The sequence below is a fragment of the Osmia lignaria genome, chromosome 10 (genome assembly GCF_051020975.1).
Source record: "Osmia lignaria lignaria isolate PbOS001 chromosome 10, iyOsmLign1, whole genome shotgun sequence".
Classification (NCBI taxonomy): domain Eukaryota; kingdom Metazoa; phylum Arthropoda; class Insecta; order Hymenoptera; family Megachilidae; genus Osmia; species Osmia lignaria.
In genome coordinates this window covers 14413173-14437755 of record NC_135041.1, presented here as the reverse complement: position 1 = coordinate 14437755, position 24583 = coordinate 14413173, and the positions used below count along the sequence as shown (strand labels likewise).

Genomic DNA, 24583 nt, shown 5'->3' with positions numbered 1-24583 from the left:
ACGTGGCACCCGCATGCATTCACAGATGCCCCGACAATGCCAACAGACCCCAAAGTTTTACGAGGCTCCCGCTTTTACCGAAAAGAAAATATCGCGTATTCGTATTACTTTTACACGTACATATTGTATATTCTTACGTACACACCGACACATTTCATTACACCGGGAACGTCGTTAAACGTTTGTGTTGCGCAAACTTTTATAGACTTCGCTGAAAGAAAACTGAAACATTCGTATCAGTAGTTACGTATTGTAAGTTGTTATTCTGTATGCAGGGTGTCCTGGAAATACTCAAATTCTTTTTAACACATTTTATTATAATTTAACTTGAGATCAGATACACTTGAAACACTTGTATAGGTTATTTGCGAATCTGAAGGATAAGATGAATAAGATGAGAAGGTGCCAAGAGCGAGATGTTTGATTTCTCGGAACATCGAGTTCACGTTACAAATTGGAGATTTCAAATTGTCCTACCGATTCTGAAATACCGTCCATAGATATTCCAAATTCGTCTGGTTATTATATGTTCCGACGGAACAAGGGACCGTTTCTGTTCTTCTCTGGTCGTGTGTATTGCGTATTCAATTGCGATGATTACGTACACGCGTACACAGGCAAACTGTCGCTACCGTGAAACCGAATGCTACACGCGTCCATTAAAGCATTAATCGAGCGATCATACACGGTTAAAGGACAGGGCACGGTAATTGAGAGCAATTATGAACGTGCGTTATAATTACGAGTGTACCTTTTGGGCTATCTTTGTCTTTTTAATGAATTCAAGCGACGGACAAAAATAATCCAACTGCTCGGTGCTCGGTGCTCGGTGATCCTTCACACGCTTGCCGCGAAACACGTTGAAAGCTCAGTTTCCGTGAAACTGTCACTTTGATCTCGCCGATGGCACTCTGTTCTGAACATAAACTTTCGTCTACTGTGTCGCGGACAGATATACACAGTGTACACCGTCGTTAGTGGTGGCGTTACGCAATTGCAAATCGACCTTCCCAAGATTATCTTTCTCGTTTGCCTGAGATGTTGGCTTGCGCGGCTGTAAAACTCGTGATGCATCGCCGTACGATAAATCCTCCGGGTGAAAATGTAAATCTCGAGCTAGCCGAGCCGACTACACCACAGTCGTTTGCGCTGGATGTAATGTACAGCGTGGCTGTTTTTCATGACCAGAGGGTGGAATGTTGCGAGAAGATGCTTTTAGAAAGTGCTCAACAGAACCGGTCTACTAAATATCGCGTTTCACAGCTTCCGCGATTTAAACTGTTTCTACAAAACTTTTCGACAGATCCAACGTTCCTGTAAATTGTCTCGAGAAACAGCCCTGCTATGCTATTAAGTGCTCTGTATATGATTATCTAACCGTACAGGTGGGGATGTTTCTTTTTTAAAAGATAACTAGTAACATCGTCGCTATCACGGGATCCAGCCCTTTCATTTGGGTGATATACCTCTATACCCATAACGAGGGTACTTCATCCCATTAGAAGAAGGTATCAATAAGATTATTGCATACGTGCTACGGTATCATAAGTACTATGACCACCTCTTATAGCTCAGTCACGTTTCAACAGTTACACTTACCAGTGCAACGTTAATCAGAGTCAATCAAGAGACATTCGCATTTCATCTCACATCGGTGAAACCTTAATCAGCGAGTTAATTATAATAGTTGATAGGTAATGAGAAGAATGAAATTGTCATTGCAACCAACTCGGTAACGAGCAGTCGTTGAAAATGTTTGTTGGCGCGAAATGAAGCGTAATGGAGGCAAGAGCACGTGTTCAGGAGCAACCCCATACGGTAGCCGGTGGAGTCGAAGGTGGCCGGGCGTGTAGAGAGCGACACTAGGTCATCCTGGCCTCTGTCCTGGGACACTTCCGTTGATACTAAACACTCGTTCGCTCCCTCGCGAATGCTCTGGCGCATAGTTAGGCAGGCACGCGCGCATACGCGCTCTCGCTCTCCCCCTCCCCCGAGAGCCAGCTCTCCCTATACGTGTACGCACGCGAGCGAAGACTTCTTCATCCGTTCGTTCATTCAGAGTTCACAGTCAGTCAGTCAGTCACCAGCACACCTCCACCGATCAGCTGATCCCGACGACGACGACGGCAGACTGCGCGTCGCCAACCCCTCCGCCCTCCTTCCCTTCCTCCTCCGCCACCTCCACCACCTCCACCTCTTGGTTCGTGCTACTACTGCTGCTCTACTGCTACCTCCTCACCCTCCTCGGTGGACGATCAGCTGACTGGGAACTGTCAGTCGTGTGCCGTGGGCCTGCGAGCCCACGTGATGGTGGGGCTCTCTCTCCGCGATTCAACTTGCTTTCTGCTTTGCCATCACAGGGCCGTTGCCGCAACGCGACGCGATGCGACGCGACGCGACGCGACGCTATCCAAGGCAAAGCGAATCTCCTCGACGCTGGTCGCAACGTCAACGCCGGAATCGCCACTCTGCCAGTTTCGCTTTCTCTCCTTGACGAGTATCCGTGCCTTGGTTACAAGGATTCTTTTCGCATCGCTGGACCACCCTTACCACGGATTACATCCAGGGGTGACCCCTTTCGAAGGGTATCGCGATGCGGAGGAATTGATCCTTGGGTCATATGGAGCATTCTTGCCTCGAGTAGCTCCATAAATAGATCTATGTTATCATAGGAATATGAGTGGGAACATTAGTGGGATTAGTTTTTGGTCAGGAAACGTACTATTTCACCTTACAAATTCCTTTAGACTATAGCAGAAAAGAAGATAATTGTGTTTATTATTGTAATGAACAAGAGCGAACAGAGACAATTTTGGGATACTTGGTAGTATTCTTGGCTCTCTTCTGTACGTTTCCTTTGGATCATCCCCTTTTGAAATTTCTAATAACTGTTGGATAATCTCTGCTTAGAATATTGGAGAAATAATACGTGGAACTTCTCAGACACCCCATCTACGTATAAAGTAGGGGTCTTAGAACACTCTCATATCGAGTATTAGCGCGTCCTTAAACCCCTGACGAGACTGGTTGCAATGCTTACGAAAAGATTGAAATATGTCCCTTCTAGACACGGCTTACATCCGGGAAACAATTTGTGGCTTTAAAAAATATTATTTCTCGGTATAGCAAATCAAATGATTCATATTACCAAATAGATTGGACTTACCCGGGGATTACTTGGACGGTACTGAATACCGTTGATGCATACTGTTAGCGACGCCATCGATATCGCGTCTAACGACATTCGCGGGGATTGAAAGGAGAGCGTTACAGTAATTTATCCTCTTTTTCCTACGAGTACACCAGCAGCAGCTCCAACTGCTTTCAGCATAACGAGCGACCCGTGTACGGTGCTGGTTTTACTTTATAGCCGATGAAAGATAAATGTGCCATCGTGCTCGGAGCTCGGAGTTCTTCGGAGCAAAGGGGTAAAATGCACCCTTTGCCAGTCGGTTTAATTATAATGAAAATCTTTGATAGCTTTAACATTTGTAATTAAGAAGATCGTAGGAAGGCAAAAGGGGTTCGAACGTGTGACGGGGGTCAATGGTAACCAGTAGGGCAGTCAGTCAACTTGATAAACAAAAGAAGGAAGAAAATGGTTCGCGATAGGACCGTGGCGTGCGCGCACGTCGCGGTAAATTGTTGGAAATACGGAAAAGCCGATAGCGCGATAGAAGAAGAAAACGGAATGGAACGGAACGGAACGGAACGGAACGGAACGGAACGCGCTGCGCGCCGGACCTGTAGGCAGAGTAGCGACGGCAGTCGTTGCAGCAGTACAACGGCTGAGGGTCGGGGAGAGAGAGTGAAGAGTACCGGCTCGAGAGGGGGTGGGAGAGAGAGTAAGAGAGACCATGTCCTACCCCAACGAGCACGTGGCGGCAAAAGACACTTTCATCATGTAGTCCCTCGGAGCCGCCAAACACGTGGAGTGGATACGTTCGACGCTCTCGAAGAACGTCCCCGCGCATGCGCGTTTGTAATTCATACTACCAAGGTCAAGCAAAGTCGTACGATTACAAGCCAGACAGGGAACCGCGTGTACCGTCCTACCTAATCGGCGCCACTATATCCTATATATGTATATATGGGTGGGTATGTGTGCATTCTACGATCAACGAATCTCACTACAAATCATTCTTTTATCAATCAAATTAAAATGGTACAATGATCTTAGGTATAGGGTGGTTTGCCGATTCTTCTACTCTTTCACTGGTGACCGAAACTTGAAATTACATTATCGGTATGAAGCGTCAGGTCAGAAGGATTAATGACTAATAAGAGGCCCCTGGAAGTTAGGTAGTTTTATATGATAATATATTGCGATAAAAGCCAAGTCTTTGCCATATTCGTATGTTTACGTCGGATAAAGCACATGTGTGATTACCAGCTACGCGTAGAATGGCCGATAAGATCAGGTAAAACGGTTCCATCGCTTTACTTATCATTCTCTCATGGGATTGACGATTCTCTTAGGGTAAGAAACAGGGGTTGAAAAATTAGCGCGTTACGTTCACGCGTTATAATTTCAAAGTTTTAGATACTTTACCGATTTTTGTTTGATGAGTAACGCGGAAATGGCGGGTCTTTTTCACATCACATTTATCAATGATTCAAGGCTGCTTACGTAATGATCGCGCTATTAATTTCAGCTTTTCACACGTTTAACGTCGCGCCAATTTTCACAATCGTGATCCAGATTTCGTATCTCCGCATCCAACTTAATCTCTCGATCTTTCAAATTAAATAGTTGAAACGTGTAATTAAACCAAAGAAACAGTGAAAAATAATAGCAAACGGAAAGTTGAATTTCACAAATATAATTATTATATTCGCAATCAACGACGCCGGGGGTTGCGTCTGGTGAACAAATTCATATTATCAGTCAATATTTGAGAAGCTGTTGGAAAGATAAGGAAGATAGGAAACAAAGTGTGAAAATTAAATGTGATGTATCATATTCTGTAACCCTCTGTACAAGGATTTATTATACACGGCTACACAATAAGCACATGAAAGCAAATTCTTGGAAGTATACGCCAATGGTAAAGTAGCCTGCCAGGCGCTAACCAATGCTAATGACTGGGGCCAAAGTACCGACTTCTCGCAAACGACAATTTCTCGGTAGAAAAAATATAAAAAACTGCATCTGGAAGGTTCTCTGCTGAGGGATCTGAAAAATAATTGTATGCATTTAATTGAAATGCATTGCTCGATTGTTCTTTTGCTCGTGCATTCACCTTCATTAACTGTTAGGGATTCGTTGAAGCGTCGCATCGTTTTGACGAGGGCCGATGATGTCGCGAGGTCGTCCACAGTGGGGCGCCACATTCCCGATTCATAAGGTTGAACGTCGCGGTGACGAGAATAGCAAAGAAAACGGGCGCGGATCCAGAGAGCACTGACCCAGTATGTCCGTCCGTCCGTCCGTCCGTCCGTCCGTCCATCCGTCCTATGTCGATTTCACGACTCGCGCCTCCCTCCTTCCATTCTTGTTCCGTTTACGACGAATGCACCCGTGCAACAGGGAGAGCCCTCCGGCTATACACGATATTTCATTACGTTCCATTGCTCCTTAGATACGCTGCTCGCTGCTCATCTTGCACCGTCGATTGGACTTTATTTTTAGTATCTTCGGTAATTAATACCGAAGATACGCGTTCAGACTGGCGACCGTCAAGAGTATTCGAATCACCGACGCCCCCCACGTTATTTGATTCGAAATTTACTTCCACTTTCTCGAATTTTTTCTTTCTCTTTTTCTCTCTTCAGCTTCATCCGCTGCCACATGCGTGTACGTGTGTGTGTGTGTGTACGTACGTGCCGCGTAACACGATCGTCGATTATTTTTTCAGCACCGCCAAAGAAATTTATATCCTGCCGGGACGTTTTATCTCCTCTCGCGCTACCAGGAATTCCCCTGGAAGCATCCTATCTCTTTCTCAGCATATTCGCGCGTTCGACTACATACTGATGGATCGCGTTTTTTATATGTACATATATGTATTCGGTACACACCACTGCTCGCGTCCTCGAGAGTGGTTTGCGCTCAACCATAAACGAACGATCAAACTTGGAATATTTTACTTACTTGGTTAGATATGCCGCAGTAAAAAGGTTCGTTTATAGTTTATCTAATTCATTTTTATATGTTTCAGGTTAACCTTCGGAACGAGTGGACATCGTTGTGCGAACAATTCCATCTACCGAAGGGTTGCGTGAATAGCGGGGTTGGCCTTAAACAAATTTACCTTAGGTAAGCGGTAAAATATGATATTTAACTTAAAAGGTAACAGCCTCGTATATTGTTGCTTATTACTTGGAACTACACACCCCTGAATCGTCTGTCGAAGCTCGTTACCCTACATCCGCAAGGAACAGCAGTCGTTGACCCAGAGAGGATGATGCGGAAGTGTTTCAACTTCCGCCTTTAAAGGATACCGTTGCCTGTTTATTTTACAGCCCTTCCTAGACATCTGATACTTCTGGTCAGTGACTTGCGGATGGGGATCTCTCTCGAGGGGGCCTTATAGATCCCTTCAGGCCAAGCTATATTTTTTTAATTCAGAATTCGCCTTCTCCTTTCTTTGACTAATCAATTGATTATAGAAAATTCGAGATAACAGTGGCTGATGATCAGCGTGATAAGACGTGTTACAGTTGAATGGCCACCGGCGCGATAGAAACGATTCGTGGCAAGTTTCCCGGTAGCCCTGCGATTGTCATAGCACCACGATGCTCCATTATGTCTGGCAGTCCGCGAGCGTCTGCAAGAGTAGGAGAGCAGCGACGTTTTACCGCGTGTCGGCCACCACCGCGTATCGGCACTGCTACCTCTACCCCCCACCACCATTTTTCGTATCGTATAGTACGTTCGTACGTTCGTTCGTTCATTCATTCATTCATACCGGCTTCGCTGACGAGCCACGTGGTTCCTGAGTCGCTGTCCTCTCTCTGTCTCTTTCTCCGGGTAAGCTCTCTGCAAGCTTGTTACCACCGTGTCACCGGTTGCAAACAAGGACAAACGCGTTCGATTCTTCCCAGTTCATTCTACTTTTCATATTTGTCGCTCCAACCCCTCTACATCTGGCCCTTTCAACGATGCGGGATGTACCTTTCGTGAAATAGAATTTTTATTTATATCAATCGAATGACTAATCATAATTTGCTTCTCTTCAATTGTCGCATCACCTTACTCGTTATCTCAAACCTTCAGATTTCAAAGTAACAATGGATCAACGATGATTCAAGATATTCAAATACACGAATTATAAATATTCATTGAGCTAATGTCTAGAATTTTCTTGTTACCAAGAGGAAATAGATCGTCCGTAGAGCAATCAGAGAGATATAATCTCGTTAACTTGTAGCGAGTTACATAAGTGCAATATTATCCATGCAATTCACGGACCACAAGAATATTCTACCTTTTGTTCTTTACGTAGGTCATTTCTTGGGAACGTTCTACGTAGAAAAGTATTAAGATAACTATCCTAACTTGAAATATTTTTTTTTTCTAGTCCTACGTTATATTAAATATTACATGAACATTAGGAGTAGAGAGATTTGAGTAACATCCTTTATAAGGGAGAACCCCGTGAAGGGCTGTTGTAAGGGGTACCATAGGGGGATTCTCAAACGCGTGCTGTTCATTCATAGACGGCCGCGGCCGTGCGATGATCCAGATACGGGACACGTGATTCTGCCGGACCCTACACTCGCCAGAGAGCAAGCACGTTTAGTAGACGCTTTCCTACTCCCAATCTACACACATTGTACAATCGACGCCGGCGACGACGACGACGACGACGACGACAGGCCACAGTAGTAGTCAAAGTGTCTGTGCTCAGTCTGCACCCAGCAACGGCCAATCAGGCTCTGGCTGGGTGCTCCAACGCCTGCACCTTCCGTACTCTACGTTGGTGCATGAATGGATCTACTACACCTATCCCCACCACTTTCTTTCGCCCACCCACGACTCTGTGTCCTCTTCTCTCTTCCTATGCAGGGTGTCTTCGCTAACTGGGAGATCGTACGGTCGTCAAATCATCAATTTCATTTCGATAATTAAGATTAGGAACAATATTTTTTTTACGAATTTACAAGAATCGTGTATCTTACGAAACATACCTATCATCTTTTCTTCGCATCAACTCTGGGAATGACTGGGAACTCTTGGAAAAGGGACGCAATAGACGTTGTCGAAGGCAACGTATTCAAGTTATATTTTCTTTGACTATTACTATTACATTTGGAATAAGAACAGAGAAGTCACGATACAAAGGAACGATTGTCTTCGAAGTTGATTGTGTATACCTTGACAGTTTTTCCCTTCTCGACTGGAAATATCTTTGTTTCTCGTACTTGAACGGAGCGCGCATTTTAATAATGACTAATTGTCCATTTTCTGCTTTACTTGGCTCTTTCATTTTTCATTTTCTTTCTTACGATCAAATATAATTAACGCTAAAACGAGTCGACGATGGCTCGACGATGACGCAGACACGAAAAATATCTTTGTACTGGTTTTCTTTCCTTTTCCATATGTTTGATTTATGATTGCACGAGATTCAGGTATTAAGTGCAAAAATATTTGATGTATCAAAGATGACTAGGCGAATATTCATGGGAATAGAAACTAGAAGGGAGAGATGTAACAAGAGATAGCGATGTTCATATATCTTTCTTGTCATAGACGACGAATCATCTGACAGTGGAACACTTTGTTTCAGGTATTTGGACAGGTACGAAAAGGTACATTTCCTGGGAGAGGATGGCCAACAAGCCGACGACGACGACGAGGATTCTAGACACAGAAAATGGTCTGCCAGGGCATTACACTCCGTTCCTCTTACTTATAATCATCATCAACACAACGTTGCAGGTAATCATTCTTCAAAGTAAAGGTGTTAAACTTATAATATATGTAAATTCTGCTCTATTCATAGAAGCATCGCAGTTACATCAGGTTTTGGTCGCTGCTTTCAAACTTCACCCTTAATTTCCGATCACACTTTTATCGTATGGAAAGCCCGTAACATTTGCTGAATCAACCGCGGAATTTACAATCGTTTTATCAACTTCCTCGTGTGTGCACTCGTTGCATTTCGTATGCACGTCCACACACGCTCGAACGACTTTCAAATGCGTTTTCCACCGCGCATTGTTCCTCTATTTTTCTCGCTCTTTCCCGCTACGATCGACCTATCTCGCTCGCTCTCAAACGAACGATACCTATACGCGTGTGTGGGTACGAGTGCTACGGTTCAATAATTCGCTACGTTAGCAATTTTTTTTTTATTCCCCGTTGACAGAAACAACCATCGAAAATTGGTGGGTGGCTACATTTAGGATCTGCTACCTACAGATTTTTATTCGAATGCACCTCTGTATGAAAGAAAAATATTTTCTCGTTTAATTACACGCGGAATCCAATTAGTTTCGAACGCACTGGCTGCTGCACGCGTGCCCGTTATCGTTTCACATTTTCCGACACTTGAGCGACGATATTTACGTTTCGTCGTTAATCTCAGTCGAAACGACACGGTACTTTGAGGAAAAGGATTAGAATCGAGCAAAAATAAAAAAGAGCAGCCGGTGCGCGCAGAGATGCCGAAGTAGTACGTCTGTGGCGTGGCGCTGCGCGACGCGTGCAAGAGGCTCGGGCTGGAAACAGGTGAAAGCCCCAAAACTCGTTTCATAAAAAAAGCATCGGTTAATGTGTGTTGGGAGCACATGTGCGCGCACAGCTCGCGCTATAAATGCACTATATGCCGCATGTCGGAGGCGGCAACGGGTTATTGACGTGCTTCTGTGGAGCTGTTGTCGGGCGAGAAGAGAGGGATATAGAGATAGAGAGCAGCCCCCAGTCTGGCAGGGAACAAATACGTGCGTGTACACGATACATACGTATCTAGATACATATACGCGTTATACCTCCTCTAACAACGTACACTACCACCTATATACATTCGCAAAGGCCCCGTGTATCATGAGTGAGAGTAGAACGCGCGCTCAACGTGTGCAAGATAATTTAATGGGCAATAATCATGACATACATAGAACACGCATACACCTCCGTAGCCGCGCTACGACTGTCGGAACGCGGGTCTATATTTTCTGCGCCTGCGTATGATCGACTCACGGCTTCATGCCGAACTGCTACCGCTACCACATCCCTCCACCAACTCCCATCGTTCTCTCTTCATCGCTCCTTTGCAGCCATTTACCCCACACCTTCGTTATGAATACGACTCCGACACACCGGGGGAACGCTTGGGTGCCGAACGTTTGGTAACTTACCACTTTCGACCGTTTCAACCACGTCGACTGAATTCGCTGAAACTCCGGATTGACCCGACCGCACCGCAGACGTCACGTTCGCCTCGGCTCGCATGCTATACTTTTTTTTATTCTTCATCGACTCGATGGAAGACGTTGACTTTCTCATTGGCTTGACCAACGCGTAGCTTCGATTATACATTTCGAAAGTAACTTTCTAAGTTGTTCGTATAAATTTCAAGAGTACTTGTTTCTTCATAGATTACCTACAACGTCGCGTAGGTGTAGGTCGATAGAAATTTTCTTTCTTTCTTTCTTTTTTTTTTTTTTTTTATTTTTTTTTTTATAAAACCTATAACAATCGTGTTTACAGTTATAACGACAGCATCATTTGCCGATGAAACGATGGGCGTGCACCGCAAAATCAATGTTACGCTTAAGAAGCGCGTATCAGTGCAAAGTCCTATCTGTTCTGGTACTGTATGCGCGCGTTCATGCGTAACATTATATCGAGGCGTCGAAGTTGCGTGATGCGCGCGCTAAACCGTTTGTTAAGTATTCGCTACGCGTAGACGTTCAGTTGTACTTGGACGTCAGTGAGCTCACCGACGCTCTCCCAACTCCTAATTCGACAAAAATGATTCATACGATCACGAAGACTAAATTTGTTAATTTTTTTATTTTATTAATTACGAGATTCTGAACTATTACACGGCTATTCTGAGATAAATATTTCCAACTTCGCAATAGAAATACTCGAAGGTTAAAAACGACGCAGAAACATGTTAATAAAATTTAAATTCTAAAAATCGAGAAGAAAATAAGGAAATTGCTTCGAATGAAAATGGTAATTACGTACACTACGTACGCATAAATCACACTTCTATACACGCGTCGTATTAAAATTCATGGCGTTAATTAAATTCTCTGTACTAAAATACACACAAGTTTTCCGCGAGCTTCGCGAATGAATTCGCGAGTGAAAATAATCGAAGCTGCGGAGACGAAACGTATCCGTGTGCTCCGTCGGTCGTTTTGTCGGTTAGAATGAAAAGTATGCGCGTTTCGAGACGAAAAACCGCAGGGAAACCTAGAAATGGTAAAACAAACGGAAGCTCAAAAGAGATAGAAATATAAAAGAGAGAGGAACTGTAAAGAAGCGCAGACAGAAGAGGGAGACACGATGCGAGAGTCACAATCAATAAGCGTTTGCGGGGATACGTGTTCCGCGGCGAGTCCTCGATCCTCCCAGTGTAATACAGCGCTCTGGACGCATGCGCGATGCTCCGTAATTCCCGATTCTAACCCCCCACTAACATTTCCAACGCTACGCTACCCTCTCTCTCTCTCTCTCTCTGTCTCTATTTATCCCGTGGGTTACCGCGTTGCCTGAATTTTACAGTCATCCAGGAGAGAACCGGCGGTCGCTCTTCCGATTGGTGACGTCTAGATTGCGTGCTATCGATACACGCGAGTACTCTATGCCACTGGTCACAGCAGCGCGGCATAGCTTGTTACAACGTTTGTCGTGCTTTACGGCCAATTAGCACCGTCCTCGCGTGCGCAGCTCCCCTTGCGCACCTTGCGCGTCACTCCAAAATTATGCCCTTATCCACACCGTGAATTTAACGCCTCTTACCAAGTAAATTGCTACCCCCGAGATATCGAGATATCGAGATATCACCAACTTGGACAATTTATTCGTATAATATAATGTTTTCAATTTGCTTTTTCTTTGCATTCTTCAGTGTTTACGATCGAGAAGCAAAGCAGAAGCTTAAATTACTTCTTCTATCGGTTATCGGTCGTTTCTTGTAAGGCCGTTCATTTACACACGAGTGCATTGACAGAACGCGGGAAAAGACAACATGCGTGCATTAGCCGTTCTCCATTGTTATCAAAACGAAGAATGAGAAATGATTCTACTTGCTGCGCATCGGCTGCATTATCTTCATCAACGTCTTCATGACAATGAAATAAACATTAATTTATGAAATTACAGGTTATTGTGAATTTTCGGTATAAACTACATGGAATAAGGTGAACTTTTTATACCGAACATTTATACTATTTTTAATCGCCGAGAAGAATCGAGTTAAAACAGTTTACGAGCGCCTCCTTTTAGAATTTCCACCAACATTTGGCACCGTGTCAAACACATTCTCTGCGTATTATCAACATCAGTAAACCGTACATGTAATTTCACAGGAAGAAAATTTTTTATTCTTCCCTTTCTAAGCAATCTTAGAATATATTTAAAAATGTACACTGAACCTTTATGGACAAAGTAATAATTTGATTGAACGTCCTATTTAAAGGCGAACAGTGGAGGTGAGGCTGCGTGTTGGATAAGAGTAAAGTAATCGTGACTGATAGGCGTTACACGAGAAGCAATTGCAGTTATTAAATACGATCTACAGTTCGTGTATAGCAGTATAAACGCACGAATTAAATGTCAACTTCGATTTTACTTGATGTAAACGTTCGTATTCAATGATTTTATAGATTAAAACTGTGTTTTACTGCTCGAGATCAGTAGCAGAAATTACAAGTACATTTTTTCATTATTGTAATGCGGACCTCGATAAGCTGAAGCAAAGATTTGCTTAACCGATTAGATGAAGCGGTAGAATTAGGTCAAGATGGAGCTAGGAAAGTCCTGTTAACTAGTAGGCCTGGAAGCGAATCTTTACTTGGTTAATCGAAGTCAACTCATTACTCTTGCTAGACATGACCTTTTTCGCTCGTTCTCGAAAGTGTCCTCAATTAGTCCCAAGAATTATTGCCTTCCTTCGATTTTTTTTTATTTCTAATCAACGTTACAAAGAACCGTGCGTATGATCCTTTGCGAGCGCCTACCGACGAACATGATTCATAAACGATGTGACTTTCCCGCGTCTAATATGCATAGTCTTCTTCAGCGTAGAACTTTTGTCGATTCTTGCATAAAATAATTAGAAAAAAAGAAAAAAACCGGGCGCTTAATACGACCAATTAATTCAAGTCTTTTTATGAAGCAGTTCAGGCAAACTGAAAAAAAATTTTATCAACGATCCTTTTTACCCTATCCGTTAACTTTTTTTCTTTTTTCCTTTTTTTCGTTTACTCGTCAACGGGAGTTCCATCGTTGGACCCCCCTGGGTTCCATAGTTTCCGGCAAAAGGTAGCATTTCTCCCGGGACGGCGCGATATTGATCGCGGTTTTGCGGCTAAAAAGATTACCGCGATTTTGCGATAATATTGCTCCGTTGGTAGCAATCCGATTACCGGTTCCAGTTCTACTCGAAACGAAGAAAAGTGTTCCACGAAACTCGTGCCGCACCGTTAGAAAGGAATACATAGTTCACTTTGATGTCGGAAAGCACCGTACGAAACGCGTGCAGATTATTGTCGACGCGTAGGAGATAAAGGGACATCCGTATTTTATGCGCTTGCACTTATACATATAGGATGTCTTAATGAAAAGAGATTGGAACGTTTATATTTTTTATTACACGAATGAATTGTCAGAAAAGTATTCTACAACTTTCGGTAGTTTATTGCGAATAATTATATTATACATTTTTATAGAAAAAATGGAGGGATCAGTTTGTTAAAATTTGCTAATAATCTCTATTCGATTAGTAAAATTAGTTGGATGCGCGCATGGTTTCCGCTCGATCGAGGTATTTTCGTTGCCTCGTAGAGAAGTCTGACCCTGACCGAGTACAACCTACTTACACTCGTAATTTGTCGATCACACCAGTTGCACGGAGCGTCGCCGGTCAAGCAAGTAGCAGCGCATCTACTTTCCCTTTAAGCTTGGCAAAATTAATCGATATCACTATTAACAAGCGAACATGAAAACTATCTAAAACGGTTTTTATTTTCTTAGATTCTACGTGAAAAATAGAGCAGACTTTCCATATGTGATTTATTTAAAAAAAAAAAAAAAAAAAAAAAAAAAAAGAAAACAAATGAATCGTCGATTAATGGTGTTAATTTTTCAATTTCTCTTCGTGTCCTTGGCAGAATCTCTTCGTGACTACAATGGCCTTTCGTCGGACCTCTACAAACCATCCAACTACGATAAGCTCGCACTCTCGCTCCTCTCCCCTCTTCCCAACGAGCAAGACTTTGCCATCAACGTTTGCACCTTACTGTCGAACGAGGGCAAACACATTTTACGTCTCGATAAGTATCCCCGGTTGGTGAACATTCTTCTCGCTCACGCGGGCGTTTTCGATTCGCCGGGCACGCGGCAACTCTTCATCGAGGTCTACTCTCGCGTAAGGAATTACTCGATCAACTCCTTTTGGTCGGACGTTCTCGACTCTCAGGACGTGATCGACCTGACGAACGAGAGGGCGTTCATGAAGAAACCGACTGCGAGTCCGCAGACGTTCTCTAGGCGGAAGATCCTAGAAAAAGAGAAGCAAAACAAAAGCACCGCCTTATCGACGACGGAGAACGATGATGCTTCTACGTCGATGGAAATCGAAGGGGTAAGATAAAAAAACTGTTCCTTCTGATCTTCGCCTCTCTTCAAGACGATTACAGCCGTTCCGAGTAAAATTTGGAATTGTTTCAAAGTAAAAGAAAATTTGTATCGTTGCAGGTACCTCAAGATTGTCCAAGATTGGATCCAACAGGGTCTCATCAAGATGACAATCTGAGAGGAGATCAGAACCAAAACTCCATAAAGTTTGAAGAAGAGGATAAAGACTTGTTTTGTGTTGGACGAACGCTGGGCACGCAAGATCCTTATGGTCAACGTGTCCTTCAGATAGCATCTATTTTGCGGAATCTAAGTTTTACACCGGAAAACGCAGCCGTATTAGGAAGGAATCGATGTTTCTTGAGATTTGTATTATTATGCGTGAGAGCAAGGTGGAGCAATTTACATCAACTTGGTTTTGACATACTAGGAAACATAGCGAATGAAATAATCTTAAAAGAGGCCGGTGAGAGGATAACAGATGTTGTGTTGTCATGTGTGGCAAAGGGAATTGAATCCCAAGACAGGTTCATTGTTATATCCTGCTTGGAGGTGCTTAATAAAATTAGCCAACAAGACAGTAATGAAGAAATTGTTACATTTGGATTAGAGGACAATGTATATGAACTTATATGCAGGTGAATTTTTTGTAAAATAACTTTTATATTCAATGATAACGATATATCACTATGCGATTAGAATAATTTATACTTGCAGAAAAATGTTTTGGTAAAAATTTAGTTTAAACTACTTTCGATATATAAGGTTTTAGAAAAATCCCTCTGCATTATGTTTATCTACATGTACATCATTTATGTTTAACAAATATTCAAATCTAGAATTGTAAAAGATAGAGAATAATGTATCACAATTTGTATGTTGCAATATATTGGTAGATAATCATACTGTGGAGGATTTTATTCACGCAATGTATTCGTTATCGATAAAGAATATACATGTTTGACGTATTAAAAACACGCGTTATATAAAGAATTTGTGTTTGTTTTTCAGGTTTTTAGCTTTGAACGACATAGCTCTTTTAGTATATACCTTGGAATGTTTGTATGCTTTGACTTCTTTGGGTGAAAGACCATGTACTAGCGTCGCGCGGGTACGCGGAGCTATTGACACGTTAGTCGCCCTTGTTACTGTAGAAGCGCAAAGTTACGGACCGAAGGCTTGTATCTTGATGAGGGTAATCGAAACAGTGTCCACTGTAGCGGCACCACCGAACACTACTCAAAACACTCCGATCACCGCTACCGCACCAGCTGCGACAGTCTCATCCTCTGTACCGTCTACACCAGCTACAGTTACTGCAACACCAGCTCCCGTTAGCCCGGCACCTTCGCGACCTACTACTCCAGCTGCGACAGTAACAAAATCTACTACGCACAGTACGTTTTAACATATATAAATGATATATCGCAATATCGATTAATTTATAACACCTGTTTAAATATCCTTCTTCAGAAGCAGTCGAAGCGAATAATTCCATTCAACAGCACGCGCATCAACAAATCATACAGGAAAACGAGCAATTTGCTCTAAGTTGGTTAAGAGCTACCTTTGAACCTACACCAGGTGTACGTATAGAGCAAGAAGAATTGTACAAGAAATATCTCGGTTGCTGCACAAAAATCGGCAGGAGAGGCGTAATTGCTCCGCTTCATTTTCCAAGATGCGTTAGGTGATTTACCTAGCCGGTGTTTACAATTTATGACAATTCTACGAGGTTATAATTGGTTTATCGTTAAAAATTTATTTACAGATCTGTATTTGGTGGAAGCGTCGGACCAAATCCATTGAAAGGTGAAACAAGTGGTACTCAGTATTATGAAGGAATCAGAGTACGGGCAACACCTCCCCAAGTAACTTATCCGAGCCAAACTGCGGTTGGGACTAACACAGCTCCAATTACAGCAGTCAACGCAACGCCAGTAAAGGTGCTTCCCGTACAACAGCGTACAATCAAGAATATAAGTCCTGCTCCTGATAGCACGGCCCTAGACAATCCTGCATCTGGGCCTCCAAGAATTCCTGCCCCAGCATCGCCTATTCTGAAAGCCCAATTATCTGCCCCACCAAAACCACCCTCCAATACCTCAAACACTGCAAATCAATCCCAAAATCCAGTCACCAAGGTTGATTCTAAAAGTCAGGTGGGTCCAAACCCTAGCTTTCTACCATTCTCTCTACCATTCATGACCTTGGTTCTTATTTTGGTTATGGTTTCACAACGCTATTATATAATATGGGCTTTCCTTAACAAATTTACATTTTGCATGCATCGAATCCTGTGTACCCCATCGCTACATCTGCATGCAGATAAGTAGATGTACAAATGGTCAAGTCCAGGTTATTCGAAACAGAAATTTCTATACTGAATTTTATTCTACAGTTCCCTTAAAATGCTTATAAGTTTCTTCTACAATTCATTGCGAAACGTAATGAATATAATTCTCTTTCGTTTCGCATAAACGGGACTTAACTGCAAACCTATGTACATAATTAAAGATAGATAATTATAAATTACCATTTTATACGTTCATATTCATAAAGTTTGATCGGTATTTTAATTTTATCGTGTCTTACGTCTCAAAGGATTTTATTACTGCATGATTTAGATTCTTTAATTTCTTAAATATATATTTTACTTGGAATACTTTCTGTGCAACTGAAATCTGTATCTATCATAGTATAATGCTATATCTTATATTATTATAATAACTATACTTTTTGTTTTCAAAGCAGCTAATTTCATTCGTTTTATTTGATTCATATCATGCTTAATAATAAACATAGTGCCATTACGAGAATGTGTCTAACTGTTATGCCTTATCAGTTTCATACGAAATAGGATCAGTTATTTAGTCTCATTTATAAATTAACCATTTGTGTGAAATGATGATACTGTACATTCGAATTAGCAAATATTCAAACGAATACTGTTATATAGCATAATGTTAAAACTTTTCTTTAACTTTTTATTTTTCTAAGCTGCATCTAAAAATAAGGAAATAAATACTTCTGTTGCTATGAAATATGTTATAGTAATATCATAATTACATTATCGCTATTGTTACTTAGGTGTCAGTATCGCATCCTCATCTGAGCCAAGCATTGCTGTCTAGTGGTTCGCAAATACAAACGCAGCAGCAACAATTACAACAGCAACAACCGCAACAAGTACAACACCAACCGCAACAACCGCAGCAAGTACAACAGCAATCACAAACTATCCAGGTAGTTGCAAAGGAAGATAATCGAAGCGGTACCACGTCCAGTTCCATAATAAAAAGCCTTCTGGCTACTAAGGTAACGGTCAGCAGCGACTGCATGCCCAGTACTGCTGCGACTTGTGTGTCTACCCCTACTGCCTGTGTAACAAACACTACTGCTAGCATCGCATCCAGCATCAGTGCCAACCAGCTAATAACCAGCAACCAGGTATCATTGTTGTACATTAACAATGAAAACTGTATGTAGTACCCTTTCTTTTTCTTTTTTTTTTTTTTTTTTTTTTTTTTTTCAAGTTCTAAGACATTGAGTTTGATATGAAACTTCGATGATGATCTTGTCTAGTAAAATATATTTATATTGTAGAAAAACCACTTTACAAGATAGGATCACTTTTGGAATCATACTTAGCGAATGTATGTTTTAATAATGTTGATTTTGGAAAGTTTCTTTATGTTTGCGTTTGAGGTAGATACAAATATTATCTTTTTGTTATGCTGTCGTTTATTTTGAATCATGAATTTCAATGAATTTTACCTGTGTATTTTATTAGTTAAAAATTGACAAATAATACTTAACAATAAATGAAGTAATAATATTTTGAACTGTACTAACAAACGCATGGTTTTCGAGATTGAATTTTTCCTGAGTAATAGTTAGAAAAAATATAAAAATGGTTTTGTAAAAAAAATTGTAAGTATTTTTTTCAAACATTTAGCCGTGTTTTTCTGTAGGTTGCCCAACGCCAACAGCAACAGAGGTTACTGCAACAACAATTAATTAACGTATCACAGCCTCCAACAACTACAACATCAACAATACTCTCAAAGACTCCTGTTAACTCGAAACAAAAGCCAGCTATTACACCCATTCCTGCCAAAAAAATACAAAGGCTTAACGGAGCCAAATTTATTATGACTAACAATTGTGACAAGGTATGGCATACAGTTCTGCAGTAAATTAAATTTTTGACTGCTCGCTATAAAGTTTATAACAAAGTATTTTGTGTTTCAGACTGAAGTAAGTGATAACGAAAATGTCAACCAAATAGCAACATCGACAACCTCTTCCATTGTGGTTTTAAATTCGACGGAAAATCACATATCTTCAACAATTAAAGTATGTCGGCCTCCATCTACAACTGTAACTACCGTGAATAAAACGAATCAACGTTCTACTTGTACGTCCATTGCCGAAGATTCGGACTCGACGAATAATTCTTTGGCATCTAGTAGTGGTATCGGTGGTAGTAGGGATTGTTCTGGTGTCGGCGTGGAGGAAGATAATTCTTTAACGAGTTTCGAGGGAATTCTCTTGAACGGTGCACCGAGTAACATGGATATTGACGCGCAGGATGATGGATCGTCAAAAGATTCGTCCAGTGTAATTTCTAAAGAGAAACCCTTGCAAAGTATGATGCTTGCGGATTTATTGGAAAGAAAAGTCGATAAAGAACCCATTCTGAACGGTGTTTTAGGAAAGAATTCAATTAACGAGAAAGGAATGGATCTGGTAGAAAACCACATCAAGAAAGTACTAAAAGAATCTCCTACCGACATTAAAGTGAAACTCGAAGTAGAGGAAAGTAATGTCGTACAAACAGAAGTATCTGAAGATACTTTAATTGAAGCACCGAGAGGGATAAAACGTGCCGCGAGTGAATCCGACGAGGTAGATGTAAAAAAGGTTAAATATTCCAACGGTACAATGTCCCCGGATCCTGCTGTTGATTCGACAACGGCTGAATCTACCGTCTCGAGTATCAAATCTGAGGAACAAGACGATGACAAGGATAGCGAAAAGGCAACTGTGTCCTCCACTGCTGCTAATCTTTATGCTGCTTTAGCTGCTGATTGTATAGAAGATGAAACTGATCTTGACGAAAATATTAATGTAAATGCTAGTACAGGAACATCTCCCGCGATAAAAGAGGAACCTCATATATTCGTAAATCAAATCAATCAACAACAACAACTTCAACAACAGCAACAGCAAAAATTGCAGCTTCAACAGCAGTTACAGCAGCAGCAGCAACAACAACAACAACAGCAGCAGCAACAGCAACAGCAACAGCAGCAGCAACACCAACAGCAACAGCAACATCAGCAGCAACATCATCATCATCATCATCATCACCACCATCAGTTACAACAACCCCAACAGACACAGACACAACTCCAACAGCAACAACATCAACATCAGCAACTTATTGTCGCAGCTTCTAGGCAAATAGTAGTACAACAAACAATCCAACCAAATAATCAAGTTATTATACCAGCTGGTCAAGTGAAGGGAAGGCAGGCACAACCACAGCCACAGGTTCTGCTGCAGCAAGGAGCGGGAGGTCAATTACAATACGTCGTTTCCGGTGGTGTTCCTGGTCAAAATTATGTTTTAGCTCAACCGCAAACGACGCTGGTTCAGGGTCAGGCGCAAACTGTTCTAGTGGCTCAAACTACTCAGCAACAAGGAACAGGCGCAAAAACAATAATTATTTTGCAACCTCAAGCAGCTGCTCAGCCGACCCAACAAAAAATGGTAGCGGTTACGCCGCAGGGACAGCAGGTTGTCGTAACGCAAGTTTCGCGTCCCATCTTGCAAAGTCCCGCTCTCGGCAACATACCTCCGCCACTCGTTCCAACATCAGGCACAATTCCACAAACTTCCATAATAGTGAACAGTTCTGTAGCACAAACAAATCCAAATACAGTGACTGTCACGATACCCGCGATGGCTCAACAAACGCCAGTGTCTACGAGCGTGCCATCGAGGGTAGTGACGCCCACACCAGCCTCGACTCCACCACCTACCAGACCCACGACACCGCATCAAGCAGCTGCGACGCACGGATTGCCAGCGAAACAACCTGCTAAATTAATTAAGACTGTTAGTTCTTCGACCTCCACGGAGCCAGAATCTAAGCCGTCGACGAGTCAAAATCAACCGGAAAAAACTATTACGATAAAGATCGATCCTAATGCTTATTTATGCGAATGGCGAGGTTGTCTAAGGTATCATTGACATTTCATTCAATAATATTATGTTCCCTGTAGTAACACCAATTACTATTTAATCATATTTCCACAGGCAATTTAAAACACCACACGAAGTTTACCTTCACGTGTGCGAAGCACATTGTCCAACCGGGGGAGAAGAAATATTATGCCTTTGGGCAAGTTGCGATGCCTTGAAAAGGCGTAGATTCTCATTAATGACACATTTGTACGATAGGCATTGCAACGCGGAAGTAAGTAGACGCGTACAAGTTAATGGTGTCGAACACACGATTAAAGAACTTCGATTAATCGTCTGATTGTACATCTCCGCAGACTATGTCGATGAGAAGAAAACAGTTAACGGTAACTGGAAAAACGGAAGTTTCCACATCGACACCGCCGACTCCTCATCATCCTGGATATGCACCAAACGCAGCATTCCATGCAATTAAACGGCACGCTTTGGAATTCGTAAATCCGAAGGAATTAATGGTGGGTAATTCTGTAAAGTTGCGTACAGTTTAGTTACAAAACTAAGCCGTAAAATTTGGTAAAAAGAAACAAACGTAAAGCACTTCTCTGCTAATGGTGGTAACATCTCAGTAAAGTATTTCACACAAAGTAGCAAGAACTTTATATCTTAAAGTATTATAAGATATATTTATCTGCATCGATATTTCGGTGAATCCTTTATAGTTCCCATGGTTCATAGAGTCTATTGAGTTTTGTTAATATAATGAAATTTCTTATTCTCTTGGCAAAGCAGCAAAGGCCAACCAAGCCCGCTGCAGCCACCTCAAGCTCTTCTTCCCCCAGACCTGGGCAAAATCCTCCACCAGAACAGGTAAAAACGTGTTGAAAATTGAAAAAGGATTCACAATTCCACAGCCACAGCTCTTGTGTGCTGTTCCTGTCGTCTATTTTTTTTGCGCTTTATGTTCTTTTGTTTTCGCACCATGCTGTTCTTTTTTTTTTTGTTCTTAATCCGTACGTTTCAATATACATACTTTTAGCATGGACTTCATTATATTTTCATTTCGTAGCTAGCGTCGCTGTAATTTGTGTTTTACGCAGTTGAAGTGTATTTATTCATGATGAACAGGGTGTTGGTATGTTCGTTTGGATCAGCATAATGTAGAATATTTGTTATGCTTACGATATATACGAAAATCATCATTAATTAATGATGCAAGATTTTAACGCATTTAGAAAACTTTGTGATTGCAAGTTGTATACATTATATGTTTGTTCTAAAATAATAAGGCGTGAGAAATTAACAGAAACATGATCATTTTAGATGAAGTTGCTTTACTTTTTCTATATTTATATATTATTGTGTGATATATATAAGTACATTTTTTATTTATATTTTTATATGATTTTATGATAAATATGAAAAACTATTATTTATCCTGGCGTTTGACATTTTGTTTTTATGACTTTGTATTTTACTAATGTTCAGAACTGTTGCAACTAATTAATCCAAACATCATTGAATAATTGCTGTATTGGTGTCACATTATATTTGTTATAGCATTAAGTGAAAATGTGATTAGATGTCTACATATTTTTATTTTCATAGATACTTCAAAATGTAACATTTCATGTTTTTTGTTTTTTAACATATTGGTTTTTTTTTCCTCTTTGACAGGACGACAACGAAGGTCCAGTGACTAAAAGTATTCGTTTGACAGCCGCTCTTATTCTCAGAAACCTAGTCATATATTCAACACATGGCAGAAGGTGAAGTTTCTTCTGAACTTTTCCATCAATTTCAACGTAGAAGGAAAAAACGTAAAAGTAATTATGTTAATTTTTCTTTGCAGGCATCTTAGAGCGTATGAACCACATTTGGCAGGTGTGGCGTTAAGTAACGTTGAATCATCGAGAACAATCGCACAAGTTCTATACGATATGAATGATCAAAGCAACAGTAACCATAGGTGACCTCTTGAACCAGGCCTCTAAACAAGCTCTTTCACGTTGCGAGCAGCGATCAATTTTAAATTTTAGTGTGTAAAGTGAGAGAAAAGGAAGTATGATGTAAAATGCGAAAATTTGCAATTTCATTGCAAAAGTGTGTTTGTGCGTATTAAAAGGAAAGAAAAAATCAAGAATGGTCAAGAGGATGTACTAGGAAGAGGATACGGCAATGTTCCATATTATTAAAAGAGGCCTATAAACTTACTAGGCAATTTGATTTGCCGATTTAGATTATAATAATGTACTGTAAAACTAGTAACACAAACGAAAGACAGTAGTTGAAGTGATGCAGATCAGTGATAAACAAACAAAACAAAAAAAAAAAAAAAACAAAAAACGAGATAATATTTCAAATTTAATATTAATATTTATTTTCTCAACAAGAAGCGGAAGAAATGTTTTTAGTAATCGTGTACAAAAAATGTGCGAAGAAAATACTTTATGGACGTTATAGTTAATTACAATCAATATTATATTATTATTATATTATATTATATTATTATTAATTATTATTAATATTATTATTGTATGTTTTTCATAAGTCACCAAGAAAACCTAGAATGTAAAGAAACCTTTTTATGAAATGTATTTGTTAGGAATTTATCATTTGCTTATAATTGCATATTGCAATTACATGGCTATATTATCGTCTCTCTTTGTTTTATTATCGAATAATCTTTATTGTCAGACGTTAGTAAGGCATCGCACATAACGTACACATACGGTTAGCGTTTACGGTGTGATTCATCGGGAATCTAAGAACTTCTTCTGCTTTAGATCGGATTTAGCTCAACAAAAAATGGAAAAAAGAAAAAAAGAAACCACTAACCGTTTTTGACTTCTGTAATTTTCTCAGATATGTAGAGATAACTTTTATACTGTTTCGGTAAACTGAGCCTGTCAGGAGTTGAATCGTTTTCCTAATTACATTATCATCCACAACAAGGTAACATAATCTGGTTTTCTGTGAATCGCAATGGTATTGTGAAAAATGACGAAGCATCCATAAAACTATGCACTTCAATTTGGATCAAAGATCAATTATTGCTTCCGAGTTATCTGTGTATTATAATGATACAGGTGTAAGTATATTTATATTTAAAATTAGAAAGGCCTAAATGTTCTTAAAGCCAGTCTTTTTCAAATTTTCAGCACTAAAATGGGAGGGAGAGAGACAGAGCAGAAACTAAAAGAAGCACTTTCCAAGGCAACTATGTCATGCCATTTTCTGAAGATCAATTCTATATTCGTTCTTGTTCCTTTTTCTAGACAGAAAATTCCTTTGAATTAAATACGATGCTTCTGCAGATTTGTTTAAGAAACCAAATTAGAGTTAAGTAATTCTTGTTGAGCGTGATGGCAAAACCTTTCTTCTCATCACCTTGTTTTTCACTTATATTTTTCATATAAATTACAAAGAAATATTATCTACTTCTTTGTATCATAGGCTGTACAAAAAGAGGTGAATGAAACGAAAAAGAAAAAAAAAAAAGATTTCGTGAAATGGTAATCTCAGTTATTTCGTAAAGTTGAATAGGAGAGTTACTAAATTTTTACTTTCTATAACTTGATTCTTCTTTGGAACCTGTTGTAAATTATAGCT

At 40.7% G+C, this 24583-nt stretch overlaps 1 protein-coding gene across 4 annotated transcripts in view; it reads left to right on the top strand.

The window, feature by feature from the left end:
• Positions 1 to 24578, top strand: part of Bap170 (Brahma associated protein 170kD) — a 33737-nt gene extending 9159 nt beyond the window's left edge. The window contains exons 3-17 of one of the 4 annotated variants that reach the window (XM_034340065.2): positions 6162 to 6259; positions 8736 to 8887; positions 14296 to 14768; positions 14882 to 15399; positions 15773 to 16158; positions 16235 to 16451; positions 16533 to 16923; positions 17852 to 18079; positions 18736 to 18936; positions 19001 to 21012; positions 21089 to 21248; positions 21331 to 21489; positions 21764 to 21841; positions 22649 to 22740; positions 22824 to 24578. In XM_034340065.2, the coding sequence (XP_034195956.2) occupies positions 6162 to 6259; positions 8736 to 8887; positions 14296 to 14768; positions 14882 to 15399; positions 15773 to 16158; positions 16235 to 16451; positions 16533 to 16923; positions 17852 to 18079; positions 18736 to 18936; positions 19001 to 21012; positions 21089 to 21248; positions 21331 to 21489; positions 21764 to 21841; positions 22649 to 22740; positions 22824 to 22944 (5286 nt within the window). In that variant the 3' untranslated portion in view covers positions 22945 to 24578. Of the gene's footprint in view, positions 1 to 6161; positions 6260 to 8735; positions 8888 to 14295; positions 14769 to 14881; positions 15400 to 15772; positions 16159 to 16234; positions 16452 to 16532; positions 16924 to 17851; positions 18212 to 18735; positions 18937 to 19000; positions 21013 to 21088; positions 21249 to 21330; positions 21490 to 21763; positions 21842 to 22648; positions 22741 to 22823 lie in introns of all 4 variants that reach the window. The other 3 variants (XM_034340061.2, XM_034340066.2, XM_034340062.2) reach the window with 3 other exon arrangements.
• Positions 24579 to 24583: the final 5 nt, after the last annotated feature.